Genomic DNA, 19,276 nt, shown 5'->3' with positions numbered 1-19,276 from the left:
CAAATTCTATTTGATCTTTATCTCTAAAATAATAATTATCATATTATCACGATAATTATTTTACTTTACTTAATACATTATTATCAAACGATTATGTTCATAATGAAATTAACATTGTCATCGAGATATTATTAGAAAATTTAAGAAACTTGTTAGTATCGAAATTTAAAAAGAAAAAAAAAAAAATACAAGTCATTTAAATAAAACAAACGATATTATCGTATAATAAAAATTTGTAAAAAAAATTTTATAACCAGACAAATTTTATAACCAGGTAAGCAGTTAAAAATTATTATATTGAATATATTGATATAGTCGATAATAATGTTTATGTGACAATTTATAATGATTATTTCGATGAATTTTATTTTTAATGATGGGAATTTTGTTGTAACTCAACACAAGTTTCATGTCACCGATTTGTTCAAGAAGAAATATGTCGAGTGGTGGTGGTCAATAGTCGTCGTCTATCCGTAGGTAGAGACTTTCTTCGTAAACGTCTGGTAGAATCACTTATCCGTAAAGATGTCGCATCGAGTATCCGATCGACACAAATGTAGATATTGCGTTCTCTTAAAGAAGAAAGGAGTCGGTCAAATAACAGTATGTCATGGCCTCCGAATGCCGTCTTCGGTATCCCCGACGTATGGAATTTCTCATCTTTCCTTCTTATACAGTTACAAATCTCTTGATCTCTAACTGTCACCATTTGTGTGTACGTATGCGTATATGCGTATGTGTGTTTTAATGTTCCAGTCTATTTACTTACGTACTTAATATATTCTTAGTATATATATATATATATTTAATAGATACTATCTATATATGACAATCGTTTAATTTACAATTAATGATCTTACATTATGACAATGATGTTTATCAAAAAAAAAAAAAAAAAAAAAAAAAAAAAGTGATAACAATGAGTGTATGTGTGTGTGTGTGTGTGTGTGTATATATATATATGTATATGTATTTCTTTTTTTTCTTTTTCATTTACAGATGGAGACTTTGACAATGATCAAATTAGAGCCTCCAGGATAGAGGGTGACTTGCAGGGTGAGTTTGTAATTGATTTTATTGTATTTAAACATTCAAGATATAAATTATATATATATGTATAATTATATTGGCAATTTTCCAAATATACAAATATACATAACATTGCGCTTAACATATTCTCATATATTATTAAGAGATATATGTAAATTGTAAAAAAAAAAAAAAAAAAAAAAAAAAAAAAAAAAAAAAAAAAAAAAACATCACCTTGTCTTTATGCGCCCCAAAGGTTTTTTTGTCCAACTTCTATCCTTTTTCTTTTTTGTTTTTCTGTTTTCTTTAAAAAAATTCGTTATTGTATATATACTCATATATGTTCGACTCAATAACAAATGATTTCTCTAAAAATCTGATTTCGATCATTTTCTTATGTATCTCTGATACTAATATATACATATATATATATATATATATGTTCTAAATTTTCTATTATACTGAAAGCAATGTTATGTCTAAACACTTTATTTCTGCTTCAACCTTTGTCTCTATCTATTTTACTTTCTCCACATGATGAATATTAAATTTGTCATGTCTATACATTATACGTGCGTGTTGACGCGAGGTGCGGCCGTGTATATATATATAAGCCTTCGAACTGAAAAACATTTCTATATCTCCATTTCATAATTAATAAACATAATTAGTTTTAGTTAAATAGATCTGCGTAATCTGTCGAATAGAAATAAATTAGACAAATTAAAAATATATTCTTTTTTTTACTAATTATAAATATATTATCATAATATATATATATATAAAAAAATATATAAATTATAATAAAAATGTATTTTCTTCTTTTATATATTTATTTATTTTTTTCTTTTTTCTTTTTTTGTAATTCTTTCGAAATAAAAATTATTTTTTATGAATGAATCATCGCTAACTGAGATAAGTTTTATCTTATTTTTTTTAAACTGAATTACACGAATCAGATGATCGTATTATTGTTGTTGTTGTTGTTGTTGTTGTTGTTGTTGTTGTTGTTGTTGTTATTATTATTTTTTTTTTTTTTGAATACAAAAAATCAATATATACAAAAATCAACATACGACTGAATTTATTAGAATGAATTTATTAAAAACTAACTTTCGGTCAATTTTCTATCTGCAAATCTGTCCCTCATTGAAATCTTTAATATGGTCAGGCTATGCACGAAATTCTAACGGCTATTATTTTCTATTGTTATCTGGCACAAATTACTACTTAACTATTTTTCCGAGCTGTATATCGCTAAGAAGCAGATCGCTCTGTTATAAGCATACCACTTTCAAAATTAAAGCTTGATTTATTTGTTCTCTTATGCAACGGATTTAATTTATTATTTTCCATATTCTCCAAATTTTACAAAAAATACAAGAGTATATTATAAATAGAAAATAGAAAATATATAAATGGAAAAAAAAGTCTGAATGATAATTAGAATGTTATTCTAAAGAAGTGAGAAAAAGAATACTGTGTAAATTTTATTTAGAAAAGAAAAAACTTTTTCTTTTTCTTATTTTTTTATTTTTTTTTTTTTTATTTTTTTAACCAATACATAAATATTCGTTCATGTTATCATTATGTTCTTTGTTTATTTTCTATATTGTTTTTTCCTTTATTTTTTCCTTTATCTTTTTTTATTTTTCTTTCTTTTTTTTTTTATCGTCTCGTTCCTTCCCTTCTTGCTTCTTCAAGATAACGTTTTGAACTATTAAATAATTATATAAAATAATAAAGAAATTTAATTACCGAAGCACATGAGATACATGAAAATCAAGCTTAAAAATGAACGACGTTATGTCAGAGATACAGGTATTGTAGATTACAAAAGAGAAGCTGTTCTATTAAAATCGTCTATCTCTTTTTCTGTTTCTGTTACTGCTCCTGCCTGCTCCCCGCCTTCAACTCTTCTCAACAACTGGATGCCGTCTGCCTCCAACGTCCGCCCGCATCTCCGTCTCTTCTCCGACGACCTACGTTGTAAAAACCTACGCGAAAAATACATAATAAAACAACACCGGACGGATTACAAATACGACAAATAAAAACTTCAAACGGACATACGAAACTCAACAAAAAAAAAAAAAAAAAAAAAAAAAAAAAAATAATAATAATTTTTTTTTTCAATGGATCTAATCAACACTACCATGATAATAATGTTCAAACGTGCACTGTACTCTGTTCATATTCATTCTTGACATTTCAAAACCTCGGACACTATCTATCTATCTATCTTTATTTTTCTCTATCTTTCTCTCTCTCTGTCTTTCTCTCTCTCTCTCTGTCTCTCTTTGTCTTTCTCTCTTTCTTTCTTTCTTTCTCTTTCTCTCTCTCTTTATATGTGTGTGTATGTGTAATTGTATTTTCTCTTTGCTTTGTTATTCTTTTTCTTCTCTTCCCCACCCCTTCACCTCACCCTATTAACTTTGGGGACCGTTATGTTCTGTCTCTTGGTGATGGTGATATTATTCTATTCATTTTATTTTGCGTTATTCACATTTTTTTTCTTTTTTTAAATCGCCCACGCGATTACTTTTACGGCCGGCACATATATTCCAAATATTATCCAAACTTTTATCCGAATTCAATATCGTTTGGTATCGTCGTTCCTACTTTTTCTAACTAACGTTATCTCAGGTGTGACCACTGTCCTTTTGGTATCTGCCCGTCCTGGAAAATCCGTGCCCCCGGTTGGTCTCCTTACAAAAACTGCTCGTACATTTGTACAAGACGGAGCAAGTACTGAATTCGCAACGCAAGTTCTTGGTACGACATTGGATAACGGACGTTTATACGCAAGAATTTTGTCTACCTCAAGTAGAGTATTTTATGATAAAGAACCTTCGGTAGATCCAACCAGTCCGTACGTCGTATATCCATCGAGAACAACGGAATACGATTGGCAATCTAAAGTTGATTTTAGCAATGCTCCAATTAAAGCAATCGAGGAAATAGATATAAAGAGTAAGAATAAAGATTTATTAAGAAATAATATTACGGATAATCAGCGTAGATTTACGAATGAGAATAAAGGGACAACAACAAGGTTGGACGATTTAACGAGAGAAAACGATATATTTAGTAAAAGAGAATTGGGCACGGAACTTCAAAGATTTAAACCGGTTAAAGTGAGACCAACTGATAATTTACCGACTTATACCGTCAAACAAGAATACGTCTCGAATAATTATGATTTCTTTGAAAGCGAACTACCGAAAACTAGAACGCGTCTTCCTAAAATATTTAAACCTACGGTAAGACCAACCCAAAGAAAAGTCGATAACAAGCCATTGGCAACGGTTACTTATCATGGGTTCGCTGACTTTACTACAACGGTTGGCGACACTGTTATAGTATTCTCTCCTAGTACGTCACCGGCTCCTATTGGACGGCCAGCTACAACGATCAAAGGTGATGCTACGCTTAGACCGGACGATGGTGTAGCAGTAGTTAAAATTAGGCCTACCGTTGTCTCGGGTGATCACAAACCAACCGATTTACCGTTTATAAAATCACACAATCATATAGAGACTAGTATGAATCATGAGAGAGATGAATTATTGGATATAGTAAATGGTGGTAACATTCAGCCAAGTGTCGTTGAGGAACCTGAAATCGAATTATCTTCTAGATCTACCGATCCATTATTATTGATACCTGATATGGAAACAAATTCGATCAAACCTACGGGTCTTCTTAAAGTTATTGACTCCATGACATCTTTAGATGGTACTACCACTCGTTACAAAAGTCTTATTTATGGTACATACATTGGCACCAATTATGCTCAAGTTATTCATACATCTTCCAACGTATACTTCTTCCCTAATACCGCTACGTTAATGGACGACAATGATGAAGATACTACCGTAGAATATGAATATACTAATATAAGTGACGATGAACAAGAACAGGACACAACCATAGAAATGACTGTTGGTACGACACCGCAAGTGATAACTACTAGCGAAGAAGCATCACCAGAAATGAATGAATTGACGACTCCATTCAAGGACACCACTGATAGCGTCTTAACAACGTTGAAAGATATTTTGGAAAGTGCAAGAAAGGTTTTGGGAACAACTGATTCGGCATTGCCAACGTTTGACGATGGAATACCTAACGATATTATATCGGGGGATCCTCAAGGACGTAGTATCAAAGGTGGATCATCTAGAAACGAATACGATCAGGAAAATAATAAAGTACAACAACCAGATTATGTCGATTCGAAACAACAAATTACATTTGCAACAAAACTTCTTCCCTCCACCGTATACGAAACATTTACATATTATACAACCTTTTTCATTCCTGATAGCAATGGCGATACGACTACATCCGTGAAATCTCGAGAAGTTGTATCTTCCGAAGTTACTTTCTTGACAGAACTGATTACACCAAGTTCCACCGAGAGCTTCATTCTTCCTACAAAGTCAGATATTTCGATAATATCACAACAGGTTTCGGATTTGCAATCTCAATTTGATCAAGAACAAACGACAAAACAGGACGAAGAAATAGAATTAATATTTAAAACTTTATATACGACTTATACCTATTTGACAACGTTTTTCCAAAAAGATACATCAAGTATTTCTAGTAGAGAGGTTGTTGAAACCAATGTTATCACGCAAACCGTTGGACCCAATGGTGTATCTGCCGCAGTAGCTAGTCTTTTTGAAAAAGAAGAACCTATCCTAATAACTCCCACAGAGATATCGCAAACCATTTTGCCGTCAACAATTTCTCAACAAGCTGGAGATGATCTAGCAACAACTCCGGAATATTCAGAGTTTACAGGTAAAGATATTACAGATGGTAGTTTGACCACAATTCTGGATGACGAAACTACGATCACTGAACGAATTAGTACAGTACCGACAGTACCCGATGATGAATTTGAAGATACCGAAAAGGCAATAACCGAATTAGAACCAAGCCCAACTCCAGCGATATCAACTGATATAGTGAAACATCAATTGAAAACGTATTATACAACGTACACATATTTTACCACTACTTTCGTTGACGACGAAACGGAAATAGAAACGAGAACAGAAGTATTCACAAATGTTGTAACAGAAACGATTCAACCTAGTCCAACAATTTCTGTATCACAAGAAATTACATCGTCGACGTTGCCAACACAGACTACTAGTAAACCAGCAGTTCCACCAGAAATATTGGCATATTTAGAAGCTATTCAAAGACAGAAATCTCAAGAGGAAGCTTTCTTATTAGCGAAAAAAGTTCAAGCTGAAGCTAATGCCTCGGAACAAGTTAATAATAATCCAAGTGAGACTACGTTAATCACTGAAATGACTACCGAAGAATTTACTGAAATTCCAACGACATTGGAACAGCAATCTTTTACAGAAAATATACTTCGTGATCTTGAGATTAATGGACAAGTGACACCAAATCCTCCGATAAATGGTGAAATTTTAGGATCAATGATTACGGATGTTCTTTCATCCTCCAGTTCCGGAGGTGGTACTGTTTTAGATGTTATGGATAAAAGAAATGCCGTGCCGGAAGATCAAGAATTATCAGAATCAAATCACCAGGACGTTGAACCTCCACCAACGTTACTATTGCAAACCAGTTACACAACATTCACTTATTTTACAACAATGTATAAAGGTGATACGTCTAATGTTGCCAGCCGTTTAGAAACAGTAACGAACGTTGTAACAGAAACTATAAGGCCAACGGTTGCGCTACCTGCAGAGTCAAGTACATTGCCAGTTACTTATTTCACAACCTTCACGTATTGGACAACTTTCTACAAAGGTGGCGATACCTTGACTACGAGCCGTGAAGAAACGGTTAGTACAGTTGTAACGCCAGATGTCTCGGCAACACCAACTTTACAATTAGAAATGATAATGACGTATAGACCAGATACGACCTCATCCTCGGTGTCATTGATCGAAGAAGAATTGTTTAGTAATACCAAACCTAAGATAACAGCTGACAATGAAGTTGCACCGTCGAATATTCCATTGCTAGAAAAATCACTTTTAGAAGCAACTACAGCTACTAAAGAAAATAACGATGATTTAATAGAAAGTTCGATTGTTACTTTAGAACCGACAACGTTTTATACTACTTATACATACTTTACAACAACGTACGCGGGTAACGAAACGATTTTAAACAGTAGATTAGAAACTGTAACTAGTGTCTTTCATCCTAATATTACGGAACCAAAAGCGACCGGACGTGCTATTGGTAGTCCATTATATCCTGGAGTTCAAGGATTAGAAACAGAAAATAAATCCATAACACCGTCCAAGGCCGTAGAAATTCCTAAAACAGGATTAATATCGACCATTCGTTCTAGTAACATTCAAGACGATATTACGACGCATTATATGACTGACGTATATGGTACCATTATCGATGGTCTTTATGCACAAGTTATGGAAAGTTCAACTAGTTTAGAAACACCTTCTTCGCTTTTAGCTACACCTGTACTTCCTACAGGAGTACTTTCATTGAACAAAGGTAGTGTAGTAGATGCTGATGGTGTGACAACTGTATACTTCACAACCAAACAAATTGGTACTTCGATCGACGGCATGTATGCAAAAGTTATTGAAAATAGTTCTAGTACGAAGATTGACGAAGCTAAAAAACAAACTATATCGTCAACACCAGGTCACAGAACTGGACTGGTGCGATTGATCGAAGGTCAAATTGAGAACGATGGAATCACGACGTATTATCAATCAAAAGTTATTGGTACTAGTATCGAAGGTAGATACGCACAAATAATTGAAAGTACTTCAAGCTTTGCATCTACCGCGCCAACTCTAAGTATCGCACCAACATCAACTTTATTACCAAGTACATCGATAGGAATTATAGAAGTATCGCCGTCGCCTGCTGTAATTCAATCATCCTTATCGGAAGATTCTACAACGGAATCTCCAGGTCATAATGAAGATTCCGAAGAAAACGAAGAGAATGAAGAAGAGGATGATCAACAAGAGGACGATCGAAGTTCAAGGAAAAAATCTAGATTAACGTTCTCGTCGAGGAAAAAATCATTTACTCCGGTGATCATACCGTTCGCATCTAGAAATCGACCAACGTTTAATCCAAAACGTAAAGGTGCACAAGGTGCAACGACTATTACAAGAACAGATATAACACCTACCATAACTGCAACGTTAGCTGGTAAAGGTAATAGATTTGCATCGTCAAGAGGACGCGTTAGTTCGCCCATCGGGCCATATTCTTCGACCGTGTCACCATCTAGTTCGAGAAGATTTTCAGGAAGAAGAAATACGGCATCAGCAACGAGTACTATCAATTCAGCGACAATAGGAGCACGTGGTAGAGGAGCATCTAGAATATCACCCTCCTCTGTTCTTCAAGGAAATAGACGTGCACCTGCTACTATCAGAGGTTCGTCGAGAGGCTCACCACGTGGCTCAAGTTCCATATATCCAGGAGCATCGTCCAGATACAGACCTGGTATAAGAGCGTCATCTACTTTGTTACGAGGACAATCGACTATCAGGCAAGACGATCAAGATAACGATGCCAACGAATTCACCACGACTACTTTGGTGACAGAAGAAATACCGTATACCCAAGAAACCGACGAAGGGGAAACAGTCACTATACCTCTTCAAACAACAACTGAATCCTCTCGAAGATCTACGAATCCACTTTTAAGATTTCGCAGACCGATAAACTTTAGTGGATCCTCAAGGGCAAGTACAACTCCAAAGCCTATTAATCGAAATAATAAGTCCAATTCGCCTAGCATACCAAATCGAAATGTTGGCTCTCGATTAAATAATAGACCTACTCCACCTACGCCTACGAGATCTCGTCAAACAAATGCAGGTTTCTTTCCGCCTCGTGGATATTTTAGCAGAAAACAGGAATCGATTGTAGAAGATCAGATCGAAGATACTGATCACGAAGACGAGGAAGATCTTGAGGAAGATCCAGTCGAAGAGATTGCTGATAACGATTACGAAGGTTCTGAACATGAAGACAAAACTTCGGCAACAAATATCAATCCCAATCGTCGTTATGGTAAAACACTTGGACCAATTGCACAGATCAGACCATTTGGGTCATTTCCAAGAGGAAGAAGAGTTCGTCGTCAAGCAAATCAATTGAGATCATTAACTAGTCGTTTTCGAAAATCAAAGCAACCGATAACAATTAAAACCGATGAGACAACTGACGTTGTTGGTAGTTCATCGAACGTTGAGGATACAACAAAAGCATCGATAAAGCCAGTTTCTCGATACAGTTCTCGTACTAGAACTTCAACTGGTTCACGGCCGAATTTTAAGTCCTCGAATAATCCAGAAAAATCGCAAACAGAAACGACAGAAGCATCTACGAGTCAATCGAATAAAGCTAATGGAAGAACGAAACAAAATAGTAATGGTAATAGTAGAACTACATCTTCGAGAATAAAACCGTCTCCGACGTCAGGCAATAGCAGACAATTCACACTTAGAGAAAAAGATTCGTTACAAACTAGATCCAGTTACAAAAGGTCACAGTCCACGCCAACTAGAACTACAACTAGGCCAACGAATAAACCAACAGATAATGTCAAACCAAGACCACCAAGATTAAGAACTAATTCCGGAAAAAGTCAAGTGGAATCGATCAATACTTCACGTAGAGTTTCTTCTTCTCGTGCTACTTCCAGAACTCCAAGTAGAAGCGGAAGTAGTAGCAGAAGAACCACCCAAAGAGGAAGAACATCTCATGAAGACATTAGGGAATCTCCAATCGTTTATCCAGATTTTGATGGGACCATAACAGTAACTCATTATGTACCAACGGAAGTAACAATACCTGTAGTAAATAATGGTGTCACTGAGCAACGCAATATTATAACGGCTCAACCTAGTACAGAAGTCCTTGGTCCTTCTCAGTATAGCACTGTAACAGGTGGTGATGGTCGACCACTGGTAGTTATTGTCAGCGAAGCTACAGGTATTAACAGTCAAGGTCAAACTGAGATTACACGATTTTTGCTTCACGAAACGCCCACAACACGCGTTTCTCATACGCTTACCACTTTTGGTGGTCGGAGAGCTTCACAATCAGTGATCGTACCTACAACTGTTTATTCAGTTGAAAATGTAGTTTCTACAATACGACCTTCTTTGCCTACAAATCCACCTCTTGCAAATATCCTTTTATCACAATTGCTTCTGGGTCAGTTAAATCCACAGAACCAATTACTACAGCCTCAAGGTACACCCACTACGCAATATAACACGCGCACAACTACCTACGTCACTACGATTACGAAACATCAAAGCACCGTCATTCCACTTACCTTCCGTGGTAAAGAGATCTTAACTACTTTAATAGACTCCTCAAGCGACATCATAACCGCAACGGAATTTATCACGGACACTGTTGTAGTTACACCAACGGCAACATTACCAGCAGCAAATTTAAATTCTTTACTATTGCTACTTCAACAACCCCAACAGCAAATACAACCAAATTCAAATCCTTTATTGGATCCTTTGTTCGCCGCGGTTCCATTGTTAACCCAAAGTAATACTCTACCGGGTGAAGTTGAAAGGCGGCATCAACCAGCAGATTCGGATTATAAACCAGATAGTTATGAATACTCGGACGAAGATCTCGAGGAATATGAAAAACCATCAAGGGTTCGAGGCGGACGGGATAGGTCTCACGATAAAAAAGAAGATAATTCTGCCATTTCGAAAGCTGAATCTAGCGTGGTTACGCTTTATGTTTCTGGTCGAAGACCCGGAGAATTTAGCACCGTATTGAGTACCGTAAAAATTGGTGAAAAAGCAACAGCATCCAGAAGACGAAGGGATGTAAATAGATCTGTTAAAGTACAACCATCAATTCCGCCGTCCTTACACGCGGCTTCAGAACCATTTGCTATCCTAACAGGAAGCGATGATACTGTCGACGCACATACGCCAACGCAAAGCCTTGAAAGCGTAGTAGGTGACGTGGGACGGCATATTTACACATACATTCATACCTAATTCTTCCTATCTTAGAAATCCATCCCTTCTCCTTATCCCATGTCCTCCTTTCACTCATTGGTTCATTTTTTTTTTTCAATCTATTCTACAAATGCTCGTAGTTTAGCGACCTTTCTAAAATTTATTTTTATTATTTTTACGATTAGTCCAAAACATTAGTGAATTTAACCAAATATAATAGATAGGAAAAGCAATACTGAATATGTCGGATAATTTTTATATCTGTGAAAATACGTTCAGCATTGCTTTTCTATTATGATTATTATGAAGAAAGATCCGCGTCGACGAAAGCTCGCACCTTCGAGAAGACTAGAACCATTGAATTGAAGAAACTATCCGGTTTCCATCATGTACAACATTTTCTCTTAATCCTAATTAAACACTTTCCTTCTTCTTCTTCTTCTTCTTCTTTTTTCTTTCTTTTTTTTTTTCTTCTTTCCATTAAAATTCCTTTTTAACCATTATTATCTCATATATTTCCTATTACTAACAAATTGCCTTTGATGCCACCGCCGCCGCACGCGCGCCCACACGACGACAACCTGGCCAAGTGTAATACGATCTTTTAACATTTGTTGCGGCCTAAAGCATGTCAAAACAAAATAATACTATTCCAAAATACACTGCGCTAATAAAAAAAAAAAAAAAAAAAAAAAAAAAAATAAAGAAAGAACAAAAAAAAAGAAAAAAATAACAAAAAAAAAAGAGTATACGTGAGATGACGAAAATACTCTAAGACTCGTCTGATTCGTAATATTTGATGAATATTATCTCTTTGAATTTGATTACTATCATCTGCTTATCCGTGGAGATTTTGAAATACGAGACAAATCTTGGGGCAAGTTTAACAAATCCATAAACGAGTGAACGGAGAAGACTGAAAATATTTCAGGGGAACAACATAACGGTTTAAACGACAACAAAAACCCAGCTCAGGAAGTATATGGCAAATCGTTATACGATGATAACGCATATGTTGATAACGAAGAAAATTCTGCCTCGGATGATATCGGCGAATATCCTGAAAGTAGACCACGTAAAAGAGTTAGAATTCGTATACCTATTGTTCGAAGTAGAATCCCGAAGAAACATAAACTCACTGTGGTCAGACGTAGACCATTAACGCCATCAACCAGAAATGAACAAATTAATCGTAGTAATGCGCAAATATCGAAAAGAATAGTCACGAGAATTAGAGCATTAGGATTGGCACATTCCAGACATTCAACCACAGATATAAACGATCTAGAAAATATTACGTCAGAGAGTGCACGTCACAAAATTACGATTACACGAAGAAGAAAGCTAGAACCAACAATTAATACGGTTACACCGAAAAGAGTCAGAATTACTAGGAAAAAATTAATTGCTGTAAGACCAATAGAACCAACGCCAACGTTAGCCATTATTACTACAGACTTTTTTACTGCACCCTCAGATTATAGTGATGAATACGAGGACGAAGAAGATACAGAAGAAGATACCGAAGATGAAAATCATCCTACTACTACTACTAGTACTCCGAGTCTTGAGGAAACACCCGATGTCATTGAGAGCAAGCCAGAAGAGGAATTAAGTGAATTCAAATCACCAGTGTCAGAAGTAACATCGATATACGAAGTTGTTGACCCAATGCCCGTTATAATTACTGACAACTTTTTCTTTCCACCGGCTAATGACGACGAGGAAGATGAAAATTATGAAGATAATTATACAGAAACAACAACGTCAGACAATTTAACCACAGATATATCTACTCTGTTAAATGAACAAAATAATACGTTAGAAGATGACACCCGATTAGAGAATGTTGATGATACAACAATTATATCAAACGTAGATGAAGAAAATCTAACAAATCCTGTGACAGAATTTAAAATATTAAACGAAGATATAAAATCTACTACAGATACTGATATTGACGTACCAGTTAATATACCAACATCATTACCATCTCTAATAACAACAGAATCAACTAATATTATTAACGAAGATGACATTAATGAGCTCACTATATCGGATTCTATTAATGAGACTTCGCATGAAATCATGGAAATGACTACTTCTTTGCCAGAAGAAGATACGACTATTTCTTTACCAGAAGAAGATACTACTATTTCTTTGCCAGAAGAAGAAACGACTCCAATAGAAAATGAAGAAACAACTCTTGTACAAGAAGAAGAAGAAACAACTTCTCTGCAAGAAAAAGTAACGACTCCTTTATTGGAAGAAGAAACAACTGTTATAAAAGAACGAGAAGAAGAAATAACTTCTGTAAAAGAAGAAGAGATAATTTCTCTTCACGAGAAAGAAAAATTATCTATTAAAACAAATGATGTAATAACAGAAATTACTCTTTCTAATATGACAGAAATATTTATCTCGACTGACGAAACAAATACAACTACTATATCTGAAGAATCCGTAGAACAAAGTACAACATTATCGGATATAATTGAACAACCAGTTACAACTATTTCAAAAACAATAGAAACTAATATAGAAAGAAATTCTATACCCTTATCAATAGACAACACGATCAAAGATATCGATTCAATTAAAGATATTAATACTTCTATAAATGATTTGACAGATATCAATCAAATATCAAACTTTAAAGAAGAACAAAAGGACAATGAGATATTAACGGTAAAGCCTATAGAGTCGAACAATAAATTTGAAACTTCTTCAATTCTTGTTAAATTAAACACGTTCAAAACAATTGTTAATAATTTCTTTAGTACGAATACTCCTTACTCAGAAACATTCTTAACACCAAATTCCTCAATTTCTTCTAACTTCGATAATTCTTATATACCAAGCGTAATTCCTCTTAATATAGAATATATCACATCAAATACACCAGAGATTCAAATTAAACCAACAAATGTTTTAACATTGAATCTTACGAAAACTATCCCATCGCCTAAGCCAGAAGATATTGAAGCTAGTCTTGTAGATGATCTTTATCTGTCATTATCGCGTCCTGATTTTCCTGAAATCGTAACATCCAAATTAGAATCTATTGATATAGAATCCAAATCTATATCACATTATATCCCGTTAGAACCCAGTACCAGTATTTATTATACAGAAACAATAGTAACATCAACAAGATTGAGAACTTATACATACATAGTGACTAAACTTAATGGACTTGAAACACAAGTGACATCTTCTACGACCATTAGACCGAGAGTGACGACACTTACTTTGACAGTGCCCATCACAGTGACTGTCACTCCCACCATGGAGTCATCAGTCAACAAATATTCATCTATATGTAATGCGGTATCTGTTTTTGGTGAGTAGTTTTTATTAAATTCTGAAATAATTAAAAATGACCTTATGATAGATTATTTTTATCCGATTAATTTAATATTAAACCACATTATTAAATGACAAATATTTTACATATTAGCCATTACGAGTGGGACTCCTGACGTAGATATAAATATTAATATGAATTACACACGAACACACATCACAACTATGTAAAAAATGTACATACTGTAAATGATATAAAAAATCTTGTATATACCTATTATCCTATTTTCATTGTTAATATTAGGATAATTGTCTCTTAATGTAGATTATCGTAATTTCTTCATTTAATGAATATTTCCAATTTACAACTAACCATTTTTCACAAAAACATGTTTTTATTGAATATAATGTAACAATTGGTAATAGATATTTGTAATATGATAGGTATTGGGGTATTTAATTAAGATGTACATACATGTAATTATTTTTGCATTATATTATATATATAAAATACTTTATTCACTTGATCTCTCTCTCTCTCTCTCTCTCTCTCTCTCTCTCTCTCTCACTCTCTCTCTTTTTCTCTTTCTATATATATAAGCTACCATATTTCGAATAAAAAATGCAAAAATTTTATTTAAATTATACCTTTGAGATTAAAATATCAATATTTATTTGAATTAACTTAATGTTAATAGGAGAAGATACGTTGAAAGAAGAGGAAGAGGGAAGAAAACTAAATCTAGCCACACGCGTAATGTCTAATGGGGTTGAAGTTATTGTAGCAGGACCAACACCAGCTTTGAGATGGGAAAATTCAAATCCTCAACCAACCCTGACATTATCAGATGCGGTTGTTATGCTATTACCGCAAGAAAAGTCTAGTGACTTCGTTACAAAAACATGTACTACTACATTCACATATTTTGGAACTATTAATAACAATGGAAATTCTGATGTCACTACAGAGGTATATAAGTTTCTTTTAAAATGAATTAAAAAAAAAAAAAAAGAAAGAAAAGAAGTATCAATGTACAAGGTATAAAAATTCAAAACGATCTTTCTTTTAAGATTATGTCAAGTACAGTTACGGACGAACAGCAAAAGAAGACTGGATCAGAAACAGCAACTATTATCTTAGAACCATCCCCAACGATACGTACCGAAGTACTCAAGACAACATACACATATTTAACCGGAGATAAGAATCATGCTAATATGGAAGATTCATTAATCGGTAGTACAAAAGTTGTAACAAATAAAATCACAGCACCTCAACATTATTTACATATGATGTTGGAACCTTCGGAAGTATCACATCCAGAAACAAATACGTATTTAAGTACGAAAGTATTAGAAAAAACTTATATGGAAGATGTTCATACTAAGGTACAAACAACAAGTGATAAGATTACTCAGGTTAGAACTTAAAATTTATAGCTATTTATTATGTTAAATATATTTTGTAATATATGAGACGTTTTATTTTCTTTCTTTCTTTTTTTTTTTTCAGTTAATAGCAATTGAATCTGGATCACCACCTAAGCCTACTAGCGTCATTACTACTTTAACTGCTTTGGATGATACTGATGAAGCTATGACAGATATTATGAAGACTTATTATATCACATATACATACTATAACACATTTTTTGAGAAAGGTACATCTGTTATACGTACTAACGTTGCAACTTCTACAAATGTTGTTTTAGAAAAAATTCCTACAAAAGATACATCTACGACAAAAGTAATACAAATCAATGCTACACCCGAACCAATTCAAATTTTCGCTACCAAAACGTATCTTACAACGTTTACTTATTTCACAACACTTTTACAGGTGCAGTATATTATATTAAACTTTCATCGTTTTTTTTTATTTTTAAGGGTTGGGTGGGGGGGAAGAGATTTTGACATGATTTTATCCCATCGAAATTTCATTTATAGGCTGGGCCTGATGGTGAAACATCAACAACCATATCATCTCGTTCTCATATTATAGAAAATGTAGTAACAGAATCAATAGCACCAAGTTTACTTGACGCTGGTTACATGAATGCTTTACTTACAACAGCATATCATTCTGATCCAGTTAAAAACGTGGTTACTGGTTCAACAATTATTTTCTTTGATGAAGAAGATCAGATTGATCCAACGACGTCTAGCAGTTCGGTAGAGTCTACTACATCTGTTGGAATAGGGAAAGTTGAAAAACCCTCTGAGAATTTAACATCGACAACATTACCTAGTGTATCATCGGATACAGTAGAATCAACTGTCAATCGCGTAGACTATGTTAACAATCAGGTAAATCATTTGTAATAATAAAATATTGTATTTTTTAATATTTAACAATGCAAAAAGAAATTATTTAAATATTTAAAGATTTCGATGAATTAACATATTTCATTTAGAGATATACATGAATAAGGTATTTATTAACAATTATATTAATTTTTTGTTAATTTTAGGATAATAATAAAACAACGTTGTTGAATAATACTGCTGATCACAAACGACCTACCACTCATGATGGCGGTGACATTCAATTAAGTAATCTTCTACATCTAGGATCTTTAGGGATCAATGGCCTTTCTGCTTTGAAGCCTGTAATTACAGCAATGGCTGGTTTATTACAAGGAAAAACTGCAACTCGTAGAAATGATACGGAGCCTTCAACAATAAGTCAAGAAACTACTACACAAAGATCACCTATCTACATTCCAGTAGCAGAATTTGCTGATGATGATATCGAAGTTGCGGAAAGTCAAAATATAGGTAATATTTACGATGAAATAAAAACAAATTGCATTGTTCATTTTTATTCGAGATAATAATAAATTTATCATTTATAATGTGACTATTATAGCTGCTCATTTGGTAAATCCTAAACACAATCATATAGCTGAAACACGGCACAAAGTTACTAGTAGCTTAGCAGATGGAATACCAATATCACCTGGTGAAGTTATAACAGCTAATAGTGATGTCATTATTGGGAAACCTGGTAAATTGGCACCAAGACTACCACAAAATTTTGTCAACGAAGATGAACATATTGGAATGAAACCACCACCATTACCAGTACCAAATATTCCCGTTCATCCAGTTTTAGAAATTCTTGAAAATAATCGTGAAGATTTTCAAGAACAACATCCTCCTAATATATATAAAGAACAATTACAAATTATACCATCTCATAGGATCTATGAAGAACATTTAAAAATTCCACTTTCTATGTCACTCAATGCAAAACTCCAAGTAGTTCCAACGCAACCTCAGAAATTACATCCTGTTGAATCTGTTCAGACTAATAAGATAGAATTAAAACACGAAACCATACAACATGATCCTTTATTAAAACCACCTGACAAACCGGGTACAGAGAAACTTATAAACAAGCAACCTGAATGGAGTACGGATGGATTCAGAGGACCATGGGGAACAACAAATCCATTAACACCACCTGCATTACCTATTACATTTAGTGATGTATGTGTCACTTCGTATAATGATTATTTTATCGCTCTTTGATTTATTTACTACTTAATATTGCTTAATGTAAAATATATTTTTTCCTTTAGCTTTATTCAGAAAAACCAGCAAATGATAAATCTTGGATAACATCGTTTAAGCAACAGAAACATCCAAATTGGGCACAAAAAGATTCTTTCCTTCCCGATGGTTTACCTGAAATTCAAACATCAGAAACACAATCATCTTCATCCGAACCGATCATTCATCAAGTCCCACATATTATTGATAGATCTACAGGTCAACCTTTACTCGTTAATATTCAACCTAGCCAAGTAGCAAATGTTATGATTCCTCAAGATGGAAAACAGGCTTTGATATTTGGAGATACAGGAGAACGTCACATAAGTGGTCAATACTTCGATGATCCATCGCCATATCCGGAACCTGAAACTGGTCCTGGATTTATTGGAATCCAAAAGGTTTTATATTTCAAACACGTAATTGTCTTATTAGACAAAATAATCAAGTAAAATATTAATTTAGATTTCGTTTGATTACAGGCAGAGGACCTATTTCAAAATTTACATGGGAAAGATCCATTAAATTACATGGTCCCACCATCGCCACCGAGTAATTTCAAACTTGCTATACAAAAAACAAATTCTTCAAATAGGCCACATATTAGATTACCGCAAGTTCGTTTCGATCATATAAAACCACCGGGCAAATTAGAACCACCTTTTATCAGATCTGAAAAGAGACCAGCCGAAATTCATATGATGAAGCAACCCCATCAAAGTAGTGTGACTAATGGCCAAGGTTTTGTCCATAGTGAAATTTTAGTTCATCATCGGCCAGAAACGTTAAACTTACAATTGGCATCACATCCGCCGATGCTTTCCAATGGTCATCCAACTAGTTCATTCTCTTCTAATGGACAATTTGTAAAAAATCAAAAACCCATAAATACTTTACCAACTGTTCCATCTAGACGAGCGGAATCAACTATTCCTACTGAAATACCACATATGTATACGTATCACAATAAACCAAATTCAGGAAACGAAGTTATTTTAAATACCAATTGGAAATTAAATAAAAAACCACCAAGGATTACTCTGAACAATCGTTTAAGACCACAATCTGTATTGAGACCGACTACTCATCGACCTCATAATAGACCTACGTATATTGAAAAACCTATTAATTCTGTTACCACAAAAACAACATATCCTGTGTCTCCAAAATTGCCATTTAAACCACAAAACACAGCTTTGTTGCCTCATCAAATTTCATCGAATACATATTTACAATATGAATTTTCAAACAAGCCAATATCGATTGGTAATAAAAATATAAACAATGTAACAAATCAAGAAATTATTCATAATTATCAAGTAAGATATACATATATATCTTATAAACTATATCATAATAATATAAAATAAGATTTAGAAATGACA

At 33.9% G+C, this 19,276-nt stretch overlaps 1 protein-coding gene across 1 annotated transcript in view; it reads left to right on the top strand.

Annotated features, from left to right (window-relative positions):
- Positions 1-19,276, top strand: part of LOC118439945 (uncharacterized) — a 50,493-nt gene that overhangs the window by 23,529 nt on the left and 7,688 nt on the right. Inside the window, exons 3-12 of the mRNA XM_085661223.1 lie at positions 1,000-1,056; positions 11,962-14,373; positions 15,035-15,306; positions 15,408-15,755; positions 15,850-16,176; positions 16,284-16,643; positions 16,808-17,114; positions 17,206-17,828; positions 17,921-18,292; positions 18,374-19,210. Coding sequence (XP_085517349.1) covers positions 1,000-1,056; positions 11,962-14,373; positions 15,035-15,306; positions 15,408-15,755; positions 15,850-16,176; positions 16,284-16,643; positions 16,808-17,114; positions 17,206-17,828; positions 17,921-18,292; positions 18,374-19,210 — 5,915 coding nt within the window. The remainder of the gene's footprint in view (positions 1-999; positions 1,057-11,961; positions 14,374-15,034; positions 15,307-15,407; positions 15,756-15,849; positions 16,177-16,283; positions 16,644-16,807; positions 17,115-17,205; positions 17,829-17,920; positions 18,293-18,373; positions 19,211-19,276) is intronic.

The sequence above is a fragment of the Vespa mandarinia genome, chromosome 14 (assembly GCF_050613455.1).
Source record: "Vespa mandarinia isolate Hongniang chromosome 14, ASM5061345v1, whole genome shotgun sequence".
NCBI lineage: Eukaryota > Metazoa > Arthropoda > Insecta > Hymenoptera > Vespidae > Vespa > Vespa mandarinia.
Note: the sequence above shows the minus strand (reverse complement) of the source record. Positions and strands in the feature narration are given on the sequence as shown.